Below are 18,816 nucleotides of genomic sequence, written 5' to 3'. Positions count from 1 at the left end.
TGGAGAAGGAGGGGTGATGTAGGAGGGGGATGGAGAAGGAGGGGTGATGTAGAAGGGGGATGGAGGGGGAGGGGTGATGTAGGAGGGGGATGGAGATGGAGGGGTGATGTAGGAGGGGGATGGAGGGGCGATGTAGGAGGGGGATGGAGGGGTGATGTAGGAGGGGGATGGAGATGGAGGGGTGATGTAGGAGGGGGATGGAGGGGTGATGTAGGAGGGGGATGGAGGGGTGATGTAGGAGGGGGATGGAGGAGGAGGGGTGATGTAGGAGGGGGATGGAGGGGTGATGTAGGAGGGGGATGGAGGAGGAGGGGTGATGTAGGAGGGGGATGGAGGGGGAGGGGTGATGTAGGAGGGGGATGGAGGGGTGATGTAGGAGGGGGATGGAGGAGGAGGGGTGTGGTGTATGAAGGAAGATGTTTCCACAAACCTCCATATACTGACACAATCTGCAACATGCCTTTCCTGTGTTCTGATAATACATGTGTAAACAGGATAAAGGCAAAACCAGATCTACAAATAAACTGACCTGGCAGAAAAAAACAACAAAAAACAAAAAAAACACAAATCCTCCACTATTAAATCCAGCAGGCAATACTGAGATTTAATCAACAAATCCCAGTGACACAGAGATTTAATCAACAGACCCCAGTGACACAGAGAGTTGAAACACATGTCCCAGTGACACAGACCCCAGTGACACAGAGGTTTGATCCACAGACCCCAGTGACACAGAGAGTTGATCCACAGATCCCCCAGTGACACAGACCCCCAGTGACACAGAGAGCTGATCCACAGACCCCCAGTGACACAGACCCCAGTGACACAGAGAGTTGATCCACAGACCCCAGTGACACAGAGAGCTGATCCACAGACCCCCAGTGACACAGAGAGCTGATCCACAGACCCCAGTGACACAGAGTTGATCCACAGACCCCCCAGTGACACAGACCCCAGTGACACAGAGAGTTGATCCACAGACCCCCCAGTGACACAGACCCCAGTGACACAAGAGTTGATCCACAGACCCCAGTGACACAGAGAGTTGATCCACAGACCCCCAGTGACACAGACCCCAGTGACACAGAGAGTTGATCCACAGACCCCCAGTGACACAGACCCCAGTGACACAGACCCCAGTGACACAGAGAGTTGATCCACAGACCCCCAGTGACACAGAGAGTTCATCCACAGACCCCAGTGACACAGAGATTTGATCGACAGACCCCAGTGACACAGAGATTCAACAGAGCCGACCACAGAATGCACCCAGCGTTCCTCTTCCTGCAGTGCTGGACTTCACTGCAACAAAAAACACACTGACACTTCACTGGCACTTCACTGCAACATAAAACACACTGACACTTCACTGGCACCTCACTGCAACATAAAACACACTGACACTTCACTGCAACATAAAACACACTGACACTTCACTGGCACCTCACTGCAACATAAAACACACTGACACTTCACTGGCACTTCACTGCAACATAAAACACACTGACACTTCACTGCAACATAAAACACACTGACACTTCACTGCAACATAAAACACACTGACACTTCACTGGCACCTCACTGCAACATAAAACACACTGACACTTCACTGCAACATAAAACACACTGACACTTCACTGCAACATAAAACACACTGACACTTCACTGACACTTCACTGCAACATAAAACACACTGACACTTCACTGCAACATAAAACACACTGACACTTCACTGACACTTCACTGCAACATAAAACACACTGACACTTCACTGGCACTTCACTGCAACATAAAACACACTGACACTTCACTGACACTTCACTGCAACATAAAACACACTGACACTTCACTGGCACTTCACTGCAACATAAAACACACTGACACTTCACTGACACTTCACTGCAACATAAAACACACTGACACTTCACTGGCACTTCACTGCAACATAAAACACACTGACACTTCACTGCAACATAAAACACACTGACACTTCACTGACACTTCACTGCAACATAAAACACACTGACACTTCACTGCAACATAAAACACACTGACAATTCAATGACACTTCACTGCAACATAAAACACACTGACACTTCACTGCAACACAAAACACACTGACACTTCACTGCAACATTAAATACACTGACACTTCATTGCAATACAAAACACACTGACACTTCACTGCAACACAAAACACACTGACACTTCACTGCAACATAAAACACACTGACAATTTACTGACACTTCACTGCAACACAAAACACACTGACACTTCACTGCAACATAAAACACACTGACAATTCAATGACACTTCACTGCAACATAAAACACACTGACACTTCACTGCAACACAAAACACACTGACACTTCACTGCAACATAAAACACACTGACACTTCACTGCAACACAAAACACACCGACACTTCACTGCAACATAAAACACAATGACACTTCACTGCAACACAAAACACACCGACACTTCACTGCAACATAAAACACAATGACACTTCACTGCAACATAAAACACAATGACACTTCACTGCAACATAAAACACACTGACACTTCACTGCAATACAAAACACACTGACACTTCACTGCAACACAAAACACACTGACACTTCACTGCAACATAAAACACACTGACAATTTACTGACACTTCACTGCAACACAAAACACACTGACACTTCACTGCAACACAAAACACACCGACACTTCACTGCAACATAAAACACACTGACACTTCACTGCAACATAAAACACACCGACACTTCACTGCAACACAAAACACACCGACCGACACTTCACTGCAACACAAAACACACTGACAATTCACCATACAACACTGACGCTTCATGGACACTTCACATTAAAACTTGATGTATCTACACAACACACTAATACTTGCTGAAACTTACAGAACACACTAATACTTGCTGAAACTTACAGAACACACTAATACTTGATGTAACTACAGAACACACTAATACTTGATATAACTTGATGTAACTACAGAACACACTAATACTTGATATAACTTGATGTAACTACAGAACACACTAATACTTGATATAACTTGGTGTAACTACAGAACACACTAATACTTGATATAACTTGATGTAACTACAGAACACACTAATACTTGATATAACTTGATGTAACTACAGAACACACTAATACTTGATATAACTTGATGTAACTACAGAACACACTAATACTTGATGTAACTTGATGTAACTACAGAACACACTAATACTTGATGTAACTACAGAACACACTAATACTTGATATAACTTGATGTAACTACAGAACACACTAATACTTGATGTAACTACAGAACACACTAATACTTGATGTAACTACAGAACACACTAATACTTGATGAAACTTGATGTAACTACAGAACACACTAATACTTGATATAACTTGATGTAACTACAGAACACACTAATACTTGATGAAACTTGGTGTAACTACAGAACACACTAATACTTGATATAACTTGATGTAACTACAGAACACACTAATACTTGATATAACTTGATGTAACTACAGAACACACTAATACTTGATATAACTTGATGTAACTACAGAACACACTAATACTTGATATAACTTACAGAACACACTAATACTTGATATAACTTACAAAACACACTAATACTTGATGAAACTACAGAACACACTAATACTTGATTTAACTACAGAACACACAAACTTAAATATCCTTCCGCTGAAGTCGAAACTTACATACAACAAAGCTCCTTTTATGTTTAGAATTATGACTGATACTGCTCCTCCTTCTTTAAGAAGCAGATTTGTAGCCAACACAGTCCGCCATCCACCCAAGATTATGGTCCCAAGAGTCGATATTTTCAAGTCTAGTCTGATTTATTCTGGAGGTTGCTTATGGAATGCAATGTTATCTACTATTAATATTCATGAAATAAAAAACATACTAACATTTCAGAAAATTACTCGTGAATATCTCATGAAGAACTTAAAAACACTGTGATTCATAGAAATCCACTCCCTGTACTGTTTATGGTGTTATTAGTAGTTATAAGATATGCCTCTCTCCTTCTCCCACATTACCCACATTTTCTTTCATGAATCTCATAATTGTGTGTACATAACTGTATTATTGTTCTTCTTTTCATCTTTTCTTCTTTACCCTCTCCCCTCTTGCGTCCTCCACCCCACACCCCCTCACCCCCACCCCCCTCTCTTTTACTCTCTTCTGATATGAATTTTCTCTATTTGTGTTTGTGCGTTTCTTTTTCTTTTTTGATTTATTTATTTAATTTTGTACCCCAAGGCTAGGTGGAAAAAAGCATTCTTGTCATAATGCCTATCTCAATACCCTGGAAAAATAAAATTTTGTTCGTTCGTTCGTTCTCTCTTCTGTGTGTGTGACTGTGTGTGTGCATGTGTATCTATCTTTCTCTGTGTGTGTGCATGTATGTCTCTCTTTTTCTGAGTTCAGAGAGTGTTTGTGAGTGTGTCTATCTCTTTCACTCATTCAGTGTGTGTTGTGAACTGACTGAAAGGCAGTGTGTGGTGTGTTTGGATGAAAGAATGGTTTCTTGACACACGACTGATCAGACTCTCTAGAACCACCTGAGGACTCTCTAGAACCACCTGAGGACTCCCTAGAACCACCTGAGGACTCCCTAGAACCACCTGAGGACTCCCTAGACCACCTGAGGACTCCCTAGACCACCTGAGGACTCCCTAGAACCACCTGAGGACTCCCTAGACCACCTGAGGACTCCCTAGAACCACCTGAGGACTCTCTAGACCACCTGAGGACTCCCTAGAACCACCTGAGGACTCTCTAGAACCACCTGAGGACTCCCTAGAACCACCCGAGGACTCCCTAGAACCACCTGAGGACTCCCTAGAACCACCTGAGGACTTCCTAGAACCACCCGAGGACTCCCTAGAACCACCTGAGGACTCCCTAGAACCACCTGAGGACTCTCTAGACCACCTGAGGACTCCCTAGACCACCTGAGGACTCCCTAGAACCACCTGAGGACTCTCTAGAACCACCTGAGGACTCTCTAGAACCACCTGAGGACTCTCTAGAACCACCTGAGGACTTCCTAGAACCACCTGAGGACTCTCTAGAACCACCTGAGGACTCCCTAGAACCACCTGAGGACTTCCTAGAACCACCTGAGGACTTCCTAGAACCACCTGAGGACTCCCTAGAACCACCTGAGGACTTCCTAGAACCACCTGAGGACTCCCTAGAACCACTTGAGGACTTCCTAGAACCACCCGAGGACTCCCTAGAACCACCTGAGGACTCCCTAGAACCACCTGAGGACTCCCTAGAACCACCTGAGGACTCTCTAGAACCACCTGAGGACTCCCTAGAACCACCTGAGGACTCCCTAGAACCACCTGAGGACTCCCTAGAACCACCTGAGGACTCCCTAGAACCACCTGAGGACTCTCTAGACCACCTGAGGACTCTCTAGAACCACCTGAGGACTCTCTAGACCACCTGAGGACTCTCTAGACCACCTGAGGACTCCCTAGAACCACCTGAGGACTCCCTAGAACCACCTGAGGACTCCCTAGACCACCTGAGGACTCTCTAGAACCACCTGAGGACTCCCTAGAACCACCTGAGGACTCTCTAGACCACCTGAGGACTCTCTAGACCACCTGAGGACTCCCTAGAACCACCTGAGTGGGAGTTCTGTGGACTCTCTAAGCAAACCAACTGTAGGAAGCCCTGCTATGTATCTTATTTTACTTACTTCTACTATATTTTCCCTCTGGCCTGAGCGCATTGGGTTATTTTGCTGGTTAGGAATCTGTTTAGCAGATGTACTGTAGTGTATACTGATTTGTCTGAACACAGTGATGCCGCATTGAGTAACTGAACTGAACACACACACACACACACACACACACACACACACACACACACACACATACACAGCAGTGTACCTGTTGGACTGTGTGTTGTGCAGCAGACTGCAGCAAGATGTCGTTGTGTGCTGTCTTGATGTGTCGGATCAGCGTCACCTCACTGGCGTACTTACGTTGACAGTGACCGCACGACAACTGGGACTGCTCCATGTGCACAAAGCGTTTGTGGCGACTCAGATCACCTGCATGCAACAGACATTCTGTATTCACATCAACTCACATCATCTGCATACAACAGACATTCTGTATTCACATCAACTCAAGTCATCTGCATACAACAGACATTCTGTATTCACATCAACTCAAGTCATCTGCATACAACAGACATTCTGTATTCACATCAACTCAAGTCATCTGCATACAACAGACATTCTGAATTCACATCAACTCACATCATCTGCATACAACAGACATTCTGTATTCACATCAACTCACGTCATCTGCATACAACAGACATTCTGAATTCACATCAACTCACACCACCTGCATGCAACAGACATTCTGTATTCACATCAACTCACGTCACCTGCATGCAACAGACATTCTGTATTCACATCAACTCACATCATCTGCATACAACAGACATTCTGTATTCACATCAACTCACGTCACCTGCATGCAACAGACATTCTGTATTCACGTCAACTCACGTCACCTGCATGCAACAGACATTCTGTATTCACATCAACTCACGTCACCTCCATGCAACAGACATTCTGTATTCACATCAACTCACGCCACCTGCATGCAACAGACATTCTGTATTCACATCAACTCACGTCATCTGCATACTATTAGTCTATTCACATCAACTCAAGTCATCTGCATACTATTAGACAGTCTGAATTCACATCAACTCAAGTCATCTGCATACAACAGACATTCTGAATTCACATCAACTCACATCATCTGCATACAACAGACATTCTGTATTCACATCAACTCACGTCACCTGCATGCAACAGACATTCTGTATTCATATCAATTCACATCATCTGCATACTATTAGACAGTCTGTATTCACATCAACTCAAGTCATCTGCATACTATTAGACATTCTGTATTCACATCAACTCAAATCATCTGCATACAACAGACATTCTGTATTCACATCAACTCACGTCACCTGCATGCAACAGACATTCTGTATTCACATCAACTCACGTCACCTGCATACAACAGACATTCTGTATTCACATCAACTCACGTCACCTGCATACAACAGACATTCTGTATTCACATCAACTCACGTCACCTGCATACAACAGACATTCTGTATTCACATCAACTCAAGTCATCTGCATACAACAGACATTCTGAATTCACATCAACTCACGTCACCTGCATGCAACAGACATTCTGTATTCACATCAACTCACACCACCTGCATACAACAGACATTTTGAATTCACATCAACTCACGTCACCTGCATACAACAGACATTCTGTATTCACATCAACTCACATCATCTGCATACAACAGACATTCTGAATTCACATCAACTCACATCATCTGCATACAACAGACATTCTGAATTCACATCAACTCAAGTCATCTGCATGCAACAGACATTCTGTATTCACATCAACTCAAGTCATCTGCATACAACAGACATTCTGTATTCACATCAACTCACGCCACCTGCATGCAACAGACATTCTGTATTCACATCAACTCACGTCATCTGCATACTATTAGTCTATTCACATCAACTCAAGTCATCTGCATACTATTAGACAGTCTGAATTCACATCAACTCAAGTCATCTGCATACAACAGACATTCTGTATTCATATCAATTCACATCATCTGCATACTATTAGACAGTCTGTATTCACATCAACTCAAGTCATCTGCATACTATTAGACATTCTGTATTCACATCAACTCAAGTCATCTGCATACTATTAGACATTCTGTATTCACATCAACTCAAGTCATCTGCATACTATTAGACAGTCTGTATTCACATCAACTCAAGTCATCTGCATACTATTAGACATTCTGTATTCACATCAACTCAAGTCATCTGCATACTATTAGACAGTCTGTATTCACATCAACTCAAGTCATCTGCATACTATTAGACAGTCTGTATTCACATACATCGGCTCAGATCACATGCATGCAATTATATATTCTGTATTCAAATAAATTGACTCTGATCTCTTGTATGCATTCAGTAATCAGATGAATCAAGTTACAAAGATGTTATTGTACAGTTACACGATAAACTGACATCTGTGGAAAATTCATCAACACTACACATGCCCAACTACAGAACCGATAAAACATGCCCTGCTACAGAACCGATAAACTATAGGCAGTGTGTGTGCATGGAACAAGGTGGCAGAATGGAGAAGACACTGATCTGCTGATAGAGTATCTGTGAAGGTCTGAGTCTGATTCGTGCTATCGCCCTTTCTCGTAAGTTGGACTCAAAAATCAAACTGACCGTTAAGTCTTTCAGATGAAATGATAAACCAAGTTCCTGTGTGCAGCACGCACTTGGCACATTCAAAAAGAACCCATGGCAACAAAAGTGTTATCCTCTGGCAGAAATCTGTTAAAAAAAATCCACTCTGATAAGTTCACAAATATACATACATGCACTCCAGGCCTGACAAGCACACTGGGTTATGTTGTTGTCTAGCATCTGCCTGGCAGATGTGGTGTAGCATAAATGGATACATTAAGAAACCGAAACTGAATCTGTGTGCGTATGTGAATGTGCGTATATGTGTGTACAAACATGGGTATATATGTCATACACACACACACACACACACACACACACACACACATATATATATATATATATAACACAGAATCTATGTGTGCCAAAGTGTGTCATCTCAATGAAGTCCTGTAGGTTGATATGTATGATACTTTTCATGGAAGTTCCATAATGGAGGCACCGTTGGCAGAATGGGTAAGGCACTGGACTTGTGATTCAGTGGTCAGGGTTCCATCCCCTGTTGTGTCCTTGGGACAGGCACTGTCCTCTATTTCCTCACTTCACCCAGGTGTGAACCACTACCTGACTTGAGTGGGGAGGTTAAAACGGTGGAACAAGAGGACTGGGCCCCACCTTCCTATGCCCAGCCCTAGACACAAAGAATATGAGTTCGCTTCCCCCACAATGGCCATAAAAGTCTATGGGACCTTTGACCCTTTCAGAACAATACCGATCTACCAGCACATCAACACAAGTGGGGTTCTATTTCCTTGACAACAACCCACCTGCCTGATAGAAGGCACGGCCACAGGTTTCACACCTGAAGGCCCTGACAACAACCCACCTGACTGATAGAAGGCATGGCGACAGGTTTCACACCTGAAGGCCCTGACAACAACCCACCTGACTGTGACTGATAGAAGGCATGGCCACAGGTTTCACACCTGAAGGCCCTGACAACAACCCACCTGACTGTGACTGATAGAAGGCACGGCCACAGGTTTCACACCTGAAGGCCCTGACAACAACCCACCTGACTGATAGAAGGCACGGCCACAGGTTTCACACCTGAAGGCCCTGACAGCAACCCACCTGACTGATAGAAGGCACGGCCACAGGTTTCACACTTAGGCCTTGACAGCAACCCACCTGACTGATAGAAGGCACGGCCACAGGTTTCACACTTAAAGGCCCGGTTCTTGGAATGAAACCGTTCATGGACCACCAGGTCACTTCTGCGGATATAACCTGCAGCACAAACACTTGTCAAGCCACAAGGTCAGCAAAACAACAGGTCACAGTCATCACTTGGACATCACCTGCATACACTCACACACACAGACACACACACATACACACGTGCACACACACACATGTTCACACTCACATGTGCGCATGCAAATGTACGCACATACACTCACAAATATACCCACATGTGCACAAACACATACACCCCGACGGACACACCCCACATTCAAACACAGAAAAACACACCCACACACAAACACCCACACACCCACACACAAGCCAAGGAGGCATGTGAGGGCCAGTAGTACCTTTGTTACAGGTTTGACAGCGGAAGGGGTACTGGTTGGTGTGCACCGCGATGTGTCGGTTCATGTCACAGCGCTGCAGGAATGGCCGCTCACAGTGGGGGCACTTGAAGTGTGTGTCCTCCTGCCAAAACACAAGGTTAAAGGTTAAGGTTAAAGGTCACAGCACTCACAGTGTGGGCACTTGAAGTGTGTGTCCTCCTGCCAAAACACAAGGTTAAAGGTCAAGGTTAAAGGTCACAGCACTCACAGTGTGGGCACTTGAAGTGTGTGTCGTCCTGCCAAAACACAAGGTTAAAGGTTAAGGTTAAAGGTCCCAGCACTCACAGTGTGGGCACTTGAAGTGTGTGTCCTCCAGCCAAAACACAAGGTTAAAGGTCAAAGGTCACAGCGCTCACAGTGTGGGCACTTGAAGTGAGTGTCCTCCTGCCAAAACAGAAGGTTAAAGGTTAAGGTTAGAGGTCACAGTGCTCACAGTGAGGGCACTTGAAGTGAGTGTCCTCCTGCCAAAACAGAAAGTTAAAGGTCAAGGTTAGCGGTAACAGTGCTCACAGTGCGGGTACTTGAAGTGAGTGTCCTCCTGCCAAAACACAAGGTTAAAGGTTTAGGTTAAAGGTCACAGTGCTCACAGTGCGGGTACTTGAAGTGAGTGTCCTCCTGCCAAAACACAAGTTTAAAGGTTTAGGTTAAAGGTCACAGTGCTCACAGTGCGGGTACTTGAAGTGAGTGTCCTCCTGCCAAAACACAAGGTTAAAGGTTTAGGTTAAAGGTCACAGTGCTCACAGTGCGGGTACTTGAAGTGAGTGTCCTCCTGCCAAAACACAAGGTTAAAGGTCCCATAGCCTTTTACAACCAAGGGGCAGTGAACTTATCTCCACTGTGTCAAGGGCTCAAAATATCAAGACAAGGTCTTGTCCTCTCCTTCCGCTGTTATAGCCTTCCCAAACTGAAGTCAGGTACCCGCTCAAACCTGGGTCAAGTGAGGACAACAGGAGTCAAATGCCTTTCCCAGGGACACGACACCATGTGAGGGGCCTTGAACCCTGACCACTGCTGAACACTGCATCCCACTCCAACATGTAACCCATTCTGCCGCAAGGCAAGGTGGCTGAATAGTTAAGATGCTTATCTGCTGGTGCAGTGTCTGTGAGGATCTGAGTTCGAGTCCCACCCTCGCTTGTTCTCCCACGTTTCACTGGACAATCAAACTGGCCACAGTGCGTCCTCAGACTAAACCACAACCATTATAACAAAATAAAACAAGTGAAAAGAACTCACTTTATTTTCCTAAATGTCATCAAAATGTCTGCATGATGTCTATCCTGATGTCTAGGCAGGCAAATTTCATATCCACAGACCATCTCTTCTCATATACTGGTCCTGATTTTCCAGTTGACCTTAGTTGTTCATATATAAGACCTGTCACCAGAAATATGGCTTTGCAGTTTATATTGGAGTTCAGGTATATGTCCATTGACGTAACCTACCCACCTTCAGATCGCAAAGCATAGGATTTCTTGTGCCATGTATAGTTACCACCTGTAGTTTCAAGTGTGGATATTCCTATGCCGTGTATAATTTCCACAGCTAGTTTCAAAGTGTGGATATTCCTATGCCAAGCATAGTTTCCACTTTAAGGTTCAAAGAGTGGGTTCTCCTGTCTAGTTTCCAACCTTAAGTTCAAAGTGTGGATTTTCCTGTGCCGTGTATTGTTACCCACCTTGAGTTTCAGAGTGTGGATTATCCTGTGCATTGTATAGTTACCCACCTTGAGGTTCAAAGTGCGATTATCCTGTGCATTGTATAGTTACCCACCTTGAGGTTCAAAGTGTGGATTTTCCTGTGCATTGTATAGTTACCCACCTTGAGGTTCAAAGTGTGGATTATCCTGTGCATTGTATAGTTACCCACCTTGAGGTTCAAAGTGTGGATTTTCCTGTGCCGTGTATACCCACCTTGAGGTACAAAGTGTGGATTATCCTGTGCCATGTATAGTTACCCATCTTGAGGTTCAAAGTGTTGATTATCCTGTGCCATGTGTAGTTACCCACCTTGAGGTTCAAAGTGTGGATTATCCTGTGCATTGTATAGTTACCCACCTTGAGGTTCAAAGTGTGGATTATCCTGTGCATTGTGTAGTTACCCACCTTGAGGTTCAAAGTGTGGATTTTCCTGTGCCATGTATAGTTACCCACCTTGAGGTTCAAAGTGTGGATTATCCTGTGCATTGTATAGTTACCCACCTTGAGGTTCAAAGTGTGGATTATCCTGTGCCGTGTGTAGTTACCCACCTTGAGGTTCAAAGTGTGGATTATCCTGTGCATTGTATAGTTACCCACCTTGAGGTTCAAAGTGTGGATTTTCCTGTGCCATGTATAGTTACCCACCTTGAGGTTCAAAGTGTGGATTATCCTGTGCATTGTGTAGTTACCCACCTTGAGGTTCAAAGTGTGGATTATCCTGTGCATTGTATAGTTACCCACCTTGAGGTTCAAAGTGTGGATTTTCCTGTGCCGTGTATAGTTACCCACCTTGAGGTTCAAAGTGTGGATTATCCTGTGCATTGTATAGTTACCCACCTTGAGGTTCAAAGTGTGGATTTTCCTGTGCCGTGTATAGTTACTCACCTTGAGGTTCAAAGTGTGGATTATCCTGTGCATTGTATAGTTACCCACCTTGAGGTTCAAAGTGTGGATTTTCCTGTGCATTGTATAGTTACCCACCTTGAGGTTCAAAGTGTGGATTATCCTGTGCCATGTATAGTTACCCATCTTGAGGTTCAAAGTGTGGATTATCCTGTGCTGTGTGTAGTTACCCACCTTGAGGTTCAAAGTGTGGATTATCCTGTGCATTGTGTAGTTACCCACCTTGAGGTTCAAAGTGTGGATTATCCTGTGCATTGTGTAGTTACCCACCTTGAGGTTCAAAGTGTGGATTATCCTGTGCATTGTGTAGTTACCCACCTTGAGGTTCAAAGTGTGGATTATCCTGTGCTGTGTATAGTTACCCATCTTGAGGTTCAAAGTGTGGATTATCCTGTGCCATGTATAGTTACCCACCTTGAGGTTCAAAGTGTGGATTATCCTGTGCCGTGTGTAGTTACCCACCTTGAGGTTCAAAGTGTGGATTATCCTGTGCATTGTATAGTTACCCACCTTGAGGTTCAAAGTGTGGATTATCCTGTGCCATGTATAGTTACCCATCTTGAGGTTCAAAGTGTGGATTATCCTGTGCTGTGTGTAGTTGCCCACCTTGAGGTTCAAAGTGTGGATTATCCTGTGCATTGTGTAGTTACCCACATTGAGGTTCAAAGTGTGGATTATCCTGTGCATTGTGTAGTTACCCACATTGAGGTTCAAAGTGCGGATTATCCTGTGCATTGTGTAGTTACCCACCTTGAGGTTCAAAGTGTGGATTATCCTGTGCTGTGTATAGTTACCCATCTTGAGGTTCAAAGTGTGGATTATCCTGTGCCATGTATAGTTACCCACCTTGAGGTTCAAAGTGTGGATTATCCTGTGCCGTGTGTAGTTACCCACCTTGAGGTTCAAAGTGTGGATTATCCTGTGCCATATGTAGTGACTCACCTTTAGGTTCAAAGTGTGGATTTTCCTGTGCCGTGTGTAGTTGCCGAGCCGAGAGAAGACCGCAGTGCACAGGTCACACTTGTACTGTTTGTCCCTGGCTGTCTTCAGGACAGGTTCCACTGTGACAGGGGGGGAGGCCCCCTCACTGTCGGTAGGGGTGGAGGATGACGATTCAGCTCCGCTGTGGCCGGGGGTGGGGATAATGGGGGAGGAGGACTGGGAGGGTGGTGGGGGGGTGGACACCACAGGCTGTGTACTGACAGGTGGGGGACACGTGTCAGGTGTGTCGTCCTGGGCTCTTTTACCTCCTGTGTTGACTGAAGGGCTGGAAGCTGCAACACAATGTTGGAACATTCAACAGGTGACATTTGAATCAATGAAATTTAGTCATTGTAACACATCGAAGTTCACTGTTAAATTATAGACTAGTGACGTAGTGTTGTTGTTTTTTCATAATCTTATTTTACATTGCAGGACATCAGAAAAACCTCCTTCACTATGTGTGTGTGTGTGTGTGTGTGTGTGTGTGTGTGTGTGTGTGTGTGTGTTGTGTGTGTGTGTGTGTGTGTGTGTGTATGTGTGTGTGTGTGTGTGTGCCTGTCTGAGTAGTGCATGCACACAGCATGTCTCTTACACGTACGTGTGTGTGTGTGTGTGTGTGTGTGTCTGTGTGTGTGTGTGTGTGTGTGTGTGTCTAAGTGTATTGAAAATATTAAAACAATAAAGATTCAATTTCATATCAAGTAAATATAAATTCATGAGGTGTTAGATGTTTTATTTATAATAATAATAATAATGGTATTTATACAGCCCTGAATCTTGTGCAGAGACAAATCAAAGTGCTTTCGCACCAGTCATTCACACGCATGCATAACTCTATAACTGGAGAAACTGAAGACAAGGAAGAGGCAGGGAAGGCAGCTATTCTGGGAAGATGTGGGTTTTAAGGCCAAACTTGAAAGAGCTGAGTGTGGAGACTTGAGGAAACGAAAGAGGAAGTTCATTCCAATTGCAAGGTCCAGAGATAGAGAAAGAACGGCGGCCAACAGTCCTTGGGCAAGCACTGCTAGTTTAACATAGCTTATTTCAGATCATTCTGCACTGGAAAAGGTATTCTGGATGCTTTGGAAAGAGATTTTCATCCAGACTGCCAGGATATATTGTGATTTTTGCTTTTCATCATTGGAACCTTTTTTTATGTGGACAGGTTATAAAATCAACTGAATGTGTTCTGTGATAAAATTACAAATGAGCATGGATTGTGATGAACTCATTGTGCACACCATGTTCTGTGGATGAACTGTACAAACATTGTGACATTAACACAGATTGTCATAACTCATTGTGTACTATAGGAAATCAAATCTGTACAATTAACACAGATTGTCATAACTCATTGTGTCCACTGTGGACTAAAGGAAATCAGAACTGTAAATTAACACAAATTGTCATAACTCATTGTGTCCATTGTGTTCTATGGGTAGAAACCAGAACTGTACAATTAATACAGACTGTCATAACTAGCTGTGTCCATTGTGTTCTACGGGTAGAAACCAGAACTGTACAATTAACAAAGATCTATTGTCATGAACTCACAGTGCACACTGCCCTGCTGAATGCCGGTGTCCTTGACCTCTGGGTGCTGACCTGAGTCCACAGGGCTGACGTTGACCTTCTTCATCAGTCCGTCCTCCTGCACAATACAGATGATGATGGGACGACACAGGTCAGCCGACAGCTTCTCCTTCACCGTCAGTGGAATCAACTTCTGCAGGTCATCACCAGTCTCACCCCCAGCCGTCTGGCCCGCCTCCACTATGGGGGTAGGCAGCTGGATCTGCACCCACTGGTACTGACTGCTGCTGTCACTGACGTTATTACAGTGGTACTGACTGCTGCTGTCACTGCCGTCACTGTTGGCTGTACACTGGTACTGACTGCTGCTGTCACTGCCGTCACTGTTGGCTGTACACTGGTACTGACTGCTGCCATCACTGCCGTCACTGTTGGCTGTACACTGGTACTGACTGCTGCTGTCACTGACGTTATCACAGTGGTGCTGACTGCTGCTGTCACTGACATTATTACACTGGTACTGACTGCTGCTGTCACCTGCGTCACTGTTTGTTGTCACAACTGTGGACTGTGGGGGGGCATGACACTCACTGGAACAACACTGTTCCACCACAGATACACTGGAAGCAGCACTTTCTGATGAGGACATATTGTCTGCAGTTCCCATTAGAGAACTGACAGAGTCAGTGACTGTGCCATCAATTTCATCTTCCTTGTTGTTTGAACGAGACAGATCTAAAGCTGTGGTGGTTTTCTGTCCACTGGATGAAACTGGAGTCTGGCACAATGATGCTTTCCCAGCACACTGTGCACCACCTGTCTGACAACCTGTTCTTCTCAAAATGAACACCACTGAGCTGTTCTTCCTGCTGAGGCTGGGCACACTGAGCACTGAGGAACTGCTGTCCACGTCTGACAGTGGAACAAGCTGTGGCTTCACATCACTACTGTCAGAGGTGGAAGCACCAGCAGAATCCAGGTTGGTCCTCAGTAACATGTTTTGCAGACCACTGTCAGCACTGACAGTGGTGTTGGCTTTATTTTGATGTAAGAAGTGTTCCAGGATCTGCTTCATTCCCTTGCTCCCTTTGCCATCAGGCCGTGTGCAGCTGATCACGACTGGCTGGAGTGGAGCTTTGGGGAGCTGACTTTCTGTGACTTGTGCCGATTCACATACATTTCTATTGGAAGCAGTTGTATCAGTACTGGCAGTGTTGTTACAAACAGAGGCTGATTCTTCTACCATGTGTGAGTCACTGGGAGAGACATTATGATCACTGGCTGAAGGCGTTGAACCTGAGTGTGCAGGCAAGGAGTCTGTTGGTGCAGACAGAGAACTATGTGCTGGGCTGCTGACATTACTGTCTGTGCCAGTGTGGGGTGCATCAGAGGACGTCATGATGGTGACACTTTCTGATGACGAGCTGTCCATGCTGACACTGGCAACATCAGACAGAGGGGCCAATAGTGGCTGCTGCCAAAGTGCTGCTCTGTGTAACTCCTGTAACTCCACTGCTCTGTGTAACTCCACTGCTGACTGTGTGAAGCAGCTGCTGGGCATCTTGAACACTTGCAACCCCAAATCCTGGTGGCAGCTGAATGAGCAAGGGGGATGCTCCAATGTCTGGCACTGACTGCAGCAAGCTGAGAGGAGGCAGGAGGGTGGAGTTGAGGAACATAACAGGTGCTATGCTGACTGTTTCTTTGGCAGTGACAGGTGTACTGGACGATGTGGATGGCAACACTGTTGTATCTTTCAGAACACTTTTCACAAAGGAGGCAGCATCTGCATTACCAATGACAACAGGGTGTGACTGGGGCTGGGACACTGAAGGCGTCAACAGCTGAACTGGGGACAGGAAGTCCACCTTCTGCTCTGTGGCTTTCACCTGAGTCCCATTCAATAACACAACATCGGAAGATGTGAACTGCATACCTGGGTTTGTGGGTTTCTGCAAAGATGAGCTGGGAATATCATACAGTAGAAATGAACCACTACTCAGCACAGAACAACTGCCCAGGCTGTCAACTGACATGAAAGAGGACGAAGAGGAGTCGCATGTTGACGTCTGCTGCATTGAAACCCCAGCTGACGTCTGCTGCATTGAAACCCCTTCCACCAGAGAGGAACTCAGAATGCATTCACTGTCAAACCTGGAAGAATCTTCAGGAAAATCAAGGGTGTTGTCCGAGTTGAAAGGATCACTTTTTTCATCCGTTTCCATGCACGATCCAGACAGGAATCCTCCGATGTCAGACGACAGAACTTCAGACTGATCCTCTTCACAATGCTCCATCGGACACAGTTCAGTCGACATCCCTGATGAAGACATGGCTTAACTGTCAGAAACAACACTTTTTGCATCTAAACCCATCGAAGAAGATTTCTCTCTGTCCATGTTTTGCTGCAGATGAGGAATATTTTGTTATTTCACGTTCGATGCAAATTCCTGCTGGGCCCACTGACCAACATTGTCAAATTGCATGAGAATGGTCTCCCCTGTGCTTACTTGTCCCCTTCCCTTCCCCCTTCCCATCCCCTTCTCTCGCTCGCTGAACTTGGCAGATTTATCTGCATGGACCACTGACCTATCCAATTTTTAGATCAGTGCTATGTTCGTTGTAGACTTGTGGAAAAGAAGACGTCCAAGCAGGCAGCAGCTTAAAAAGCACATAAATATGATTGAAGGAGTTCAACGCAGATTTACCAAGTGTATAACTAGTAATACTATTAGTACTCGTGATCTTAGTTATGAGGAGCGCCTGGCTCTTTTTAATATGCCTAGCCTTGAGTTTAGAAGATTAAGAGGTGATCTCATTGAAGTATATAAGATCATGCACAATATTTATGATCCTTGCACCACCTCTTCATTGTTTACTATGGCTAACTACGATAAAACTCGAGGGCACAACTTCAAAATAAACAAAACTAATTTCGTAACTAACCAGTTCCGCAAGTTCTTTACTAACCGTATCATAAATCTGTGGAATAACCTTTCCTATGACACCATCAATGCACCATCGGTAAACGCCTTCAAAAATCACATTGACAAAAAGTTTAAGAACCTTGTATTTTCCACAGAGTTATATCTTTACTGAGCTGTAGATAAATAAAGTATACACTATGCCAGATTTAAACAAGGGTTTGTTCACAACAAGTGATCCAAAGCACATAAATGGACACTGATTACGAGGGCAAAAGGCTTTTAGCCTATAGCCAAACATTTCTGTGATTCTGTGATACTTAGTTTCAGTTGTAAACCGCGGCTGGATAAACAAACAGTAATGCTGTTGTGAAGACTCCGTGTTGCTCTGGCCTCAAAACTGAGCAAGGGGTTGTTCTTTGGGGGGGTACCCGTTCTTTGCTCTCTCGCTCTCTCTCTCTCTCTCTCTCTCTCTCTCTCTCTCACACACACACACACACACACACACACACACACACACACACACACACACACACACACACACACATGTATATGAGAGAGAGAGTGCGAATGTTTCTCAGTGCTACCACTGACGGGGCAAGAAACGATCGACTGGTCAGCGGATGAGATGAGATGCCACAACGCTGGGAAGTGGATGAATTGGTAGCAGGGGTCGACTGAGGTTAGCAGTGAAGGGTGTGTGGTGCAGTGAGGGTCTGTGGTGCAGTGAGGGTCTGTGGTCAGTGGTGCAGTGAGGGTGTGTGGTG

The 18,816-nt window shown here is 44.9% G+C and overlaps 1 protein-coding gene across 1 annotated transcript; it reads right to left on the bottom strand.

Annotated features, from left to right (window-relative positions):
* Positions 1 to 1,166: 1,166 nt before the first annotated feature.
* On the bottom strand, positions 1,167 to 16,825 carry LOC143294020 (uncharacterized). The gene is made up of 6 exons (XM_076605410.1): positions 15,147 to 16,825; positions 13,551 to 13,882; positions 9,967 to 10,087; positions 9,560 to 9,658; positions 5,970 to 6,133; positions 1,167 to 1,302 (listed from the first exon to the last, which is right to left on the bottom strand). The coding sequence occupies exons 1-6, from the start codon at positions 16,684 to 16,686 to the stop codon at positions 1,300 to 1,302; spliced, it is 2,259 nt and encodes a 752-aa protein (XP_076461525.1). The 5' UTR covers positions 16,687 to 16,825; the 3' UTR covers positions 1,167 to 1,299.
* Positions 16,826 to 18,816: the final 1,991 nt, after the last annotated feature.

Source organism: Babylonia areolata, chromosome 19 (genome assembly GCF_041734735.1).
Source record: "Babylonia areolata isolate BAREFJ2019XMU chromosome 19, ASM4173473v1, whole genome shotgun sequence".
Taxonomy (NCBI): Eukaryota; Metazoa; Mollusca; class Gastropoda; order Neogastropoda; family Buccinidae; genus Babylonia; species Babylonia areolata.
Note: the sequence above shows the minus strand (reverse complement) of the source record. Positions and strands in the feature narration are given on the sequence as shown.

Coding starts and splice junctions, on each gene's coding strand:
- LOC143294020 (XM_076605410.1), bottom strand. CDS start 16,686: ATGCCCAGCAGCTGCTTCACACAGTCAGCAGTGGAGTTACACAGAGCA. Junction 10,088..13,550: donor TCCACACTTTGAACCTAAAG/GTGAGTCACTAC, acceptor GTGTTTTGGCAG/GAGGACACACACTTCAAGTG. Junction 6,134..9,559: donor CCGTGCCTTCTATCAGTCAG/GTGGGTTGCTGT, acceptor TGTTGCATGCAG/GTGATCTGAGTCGCCACAAA.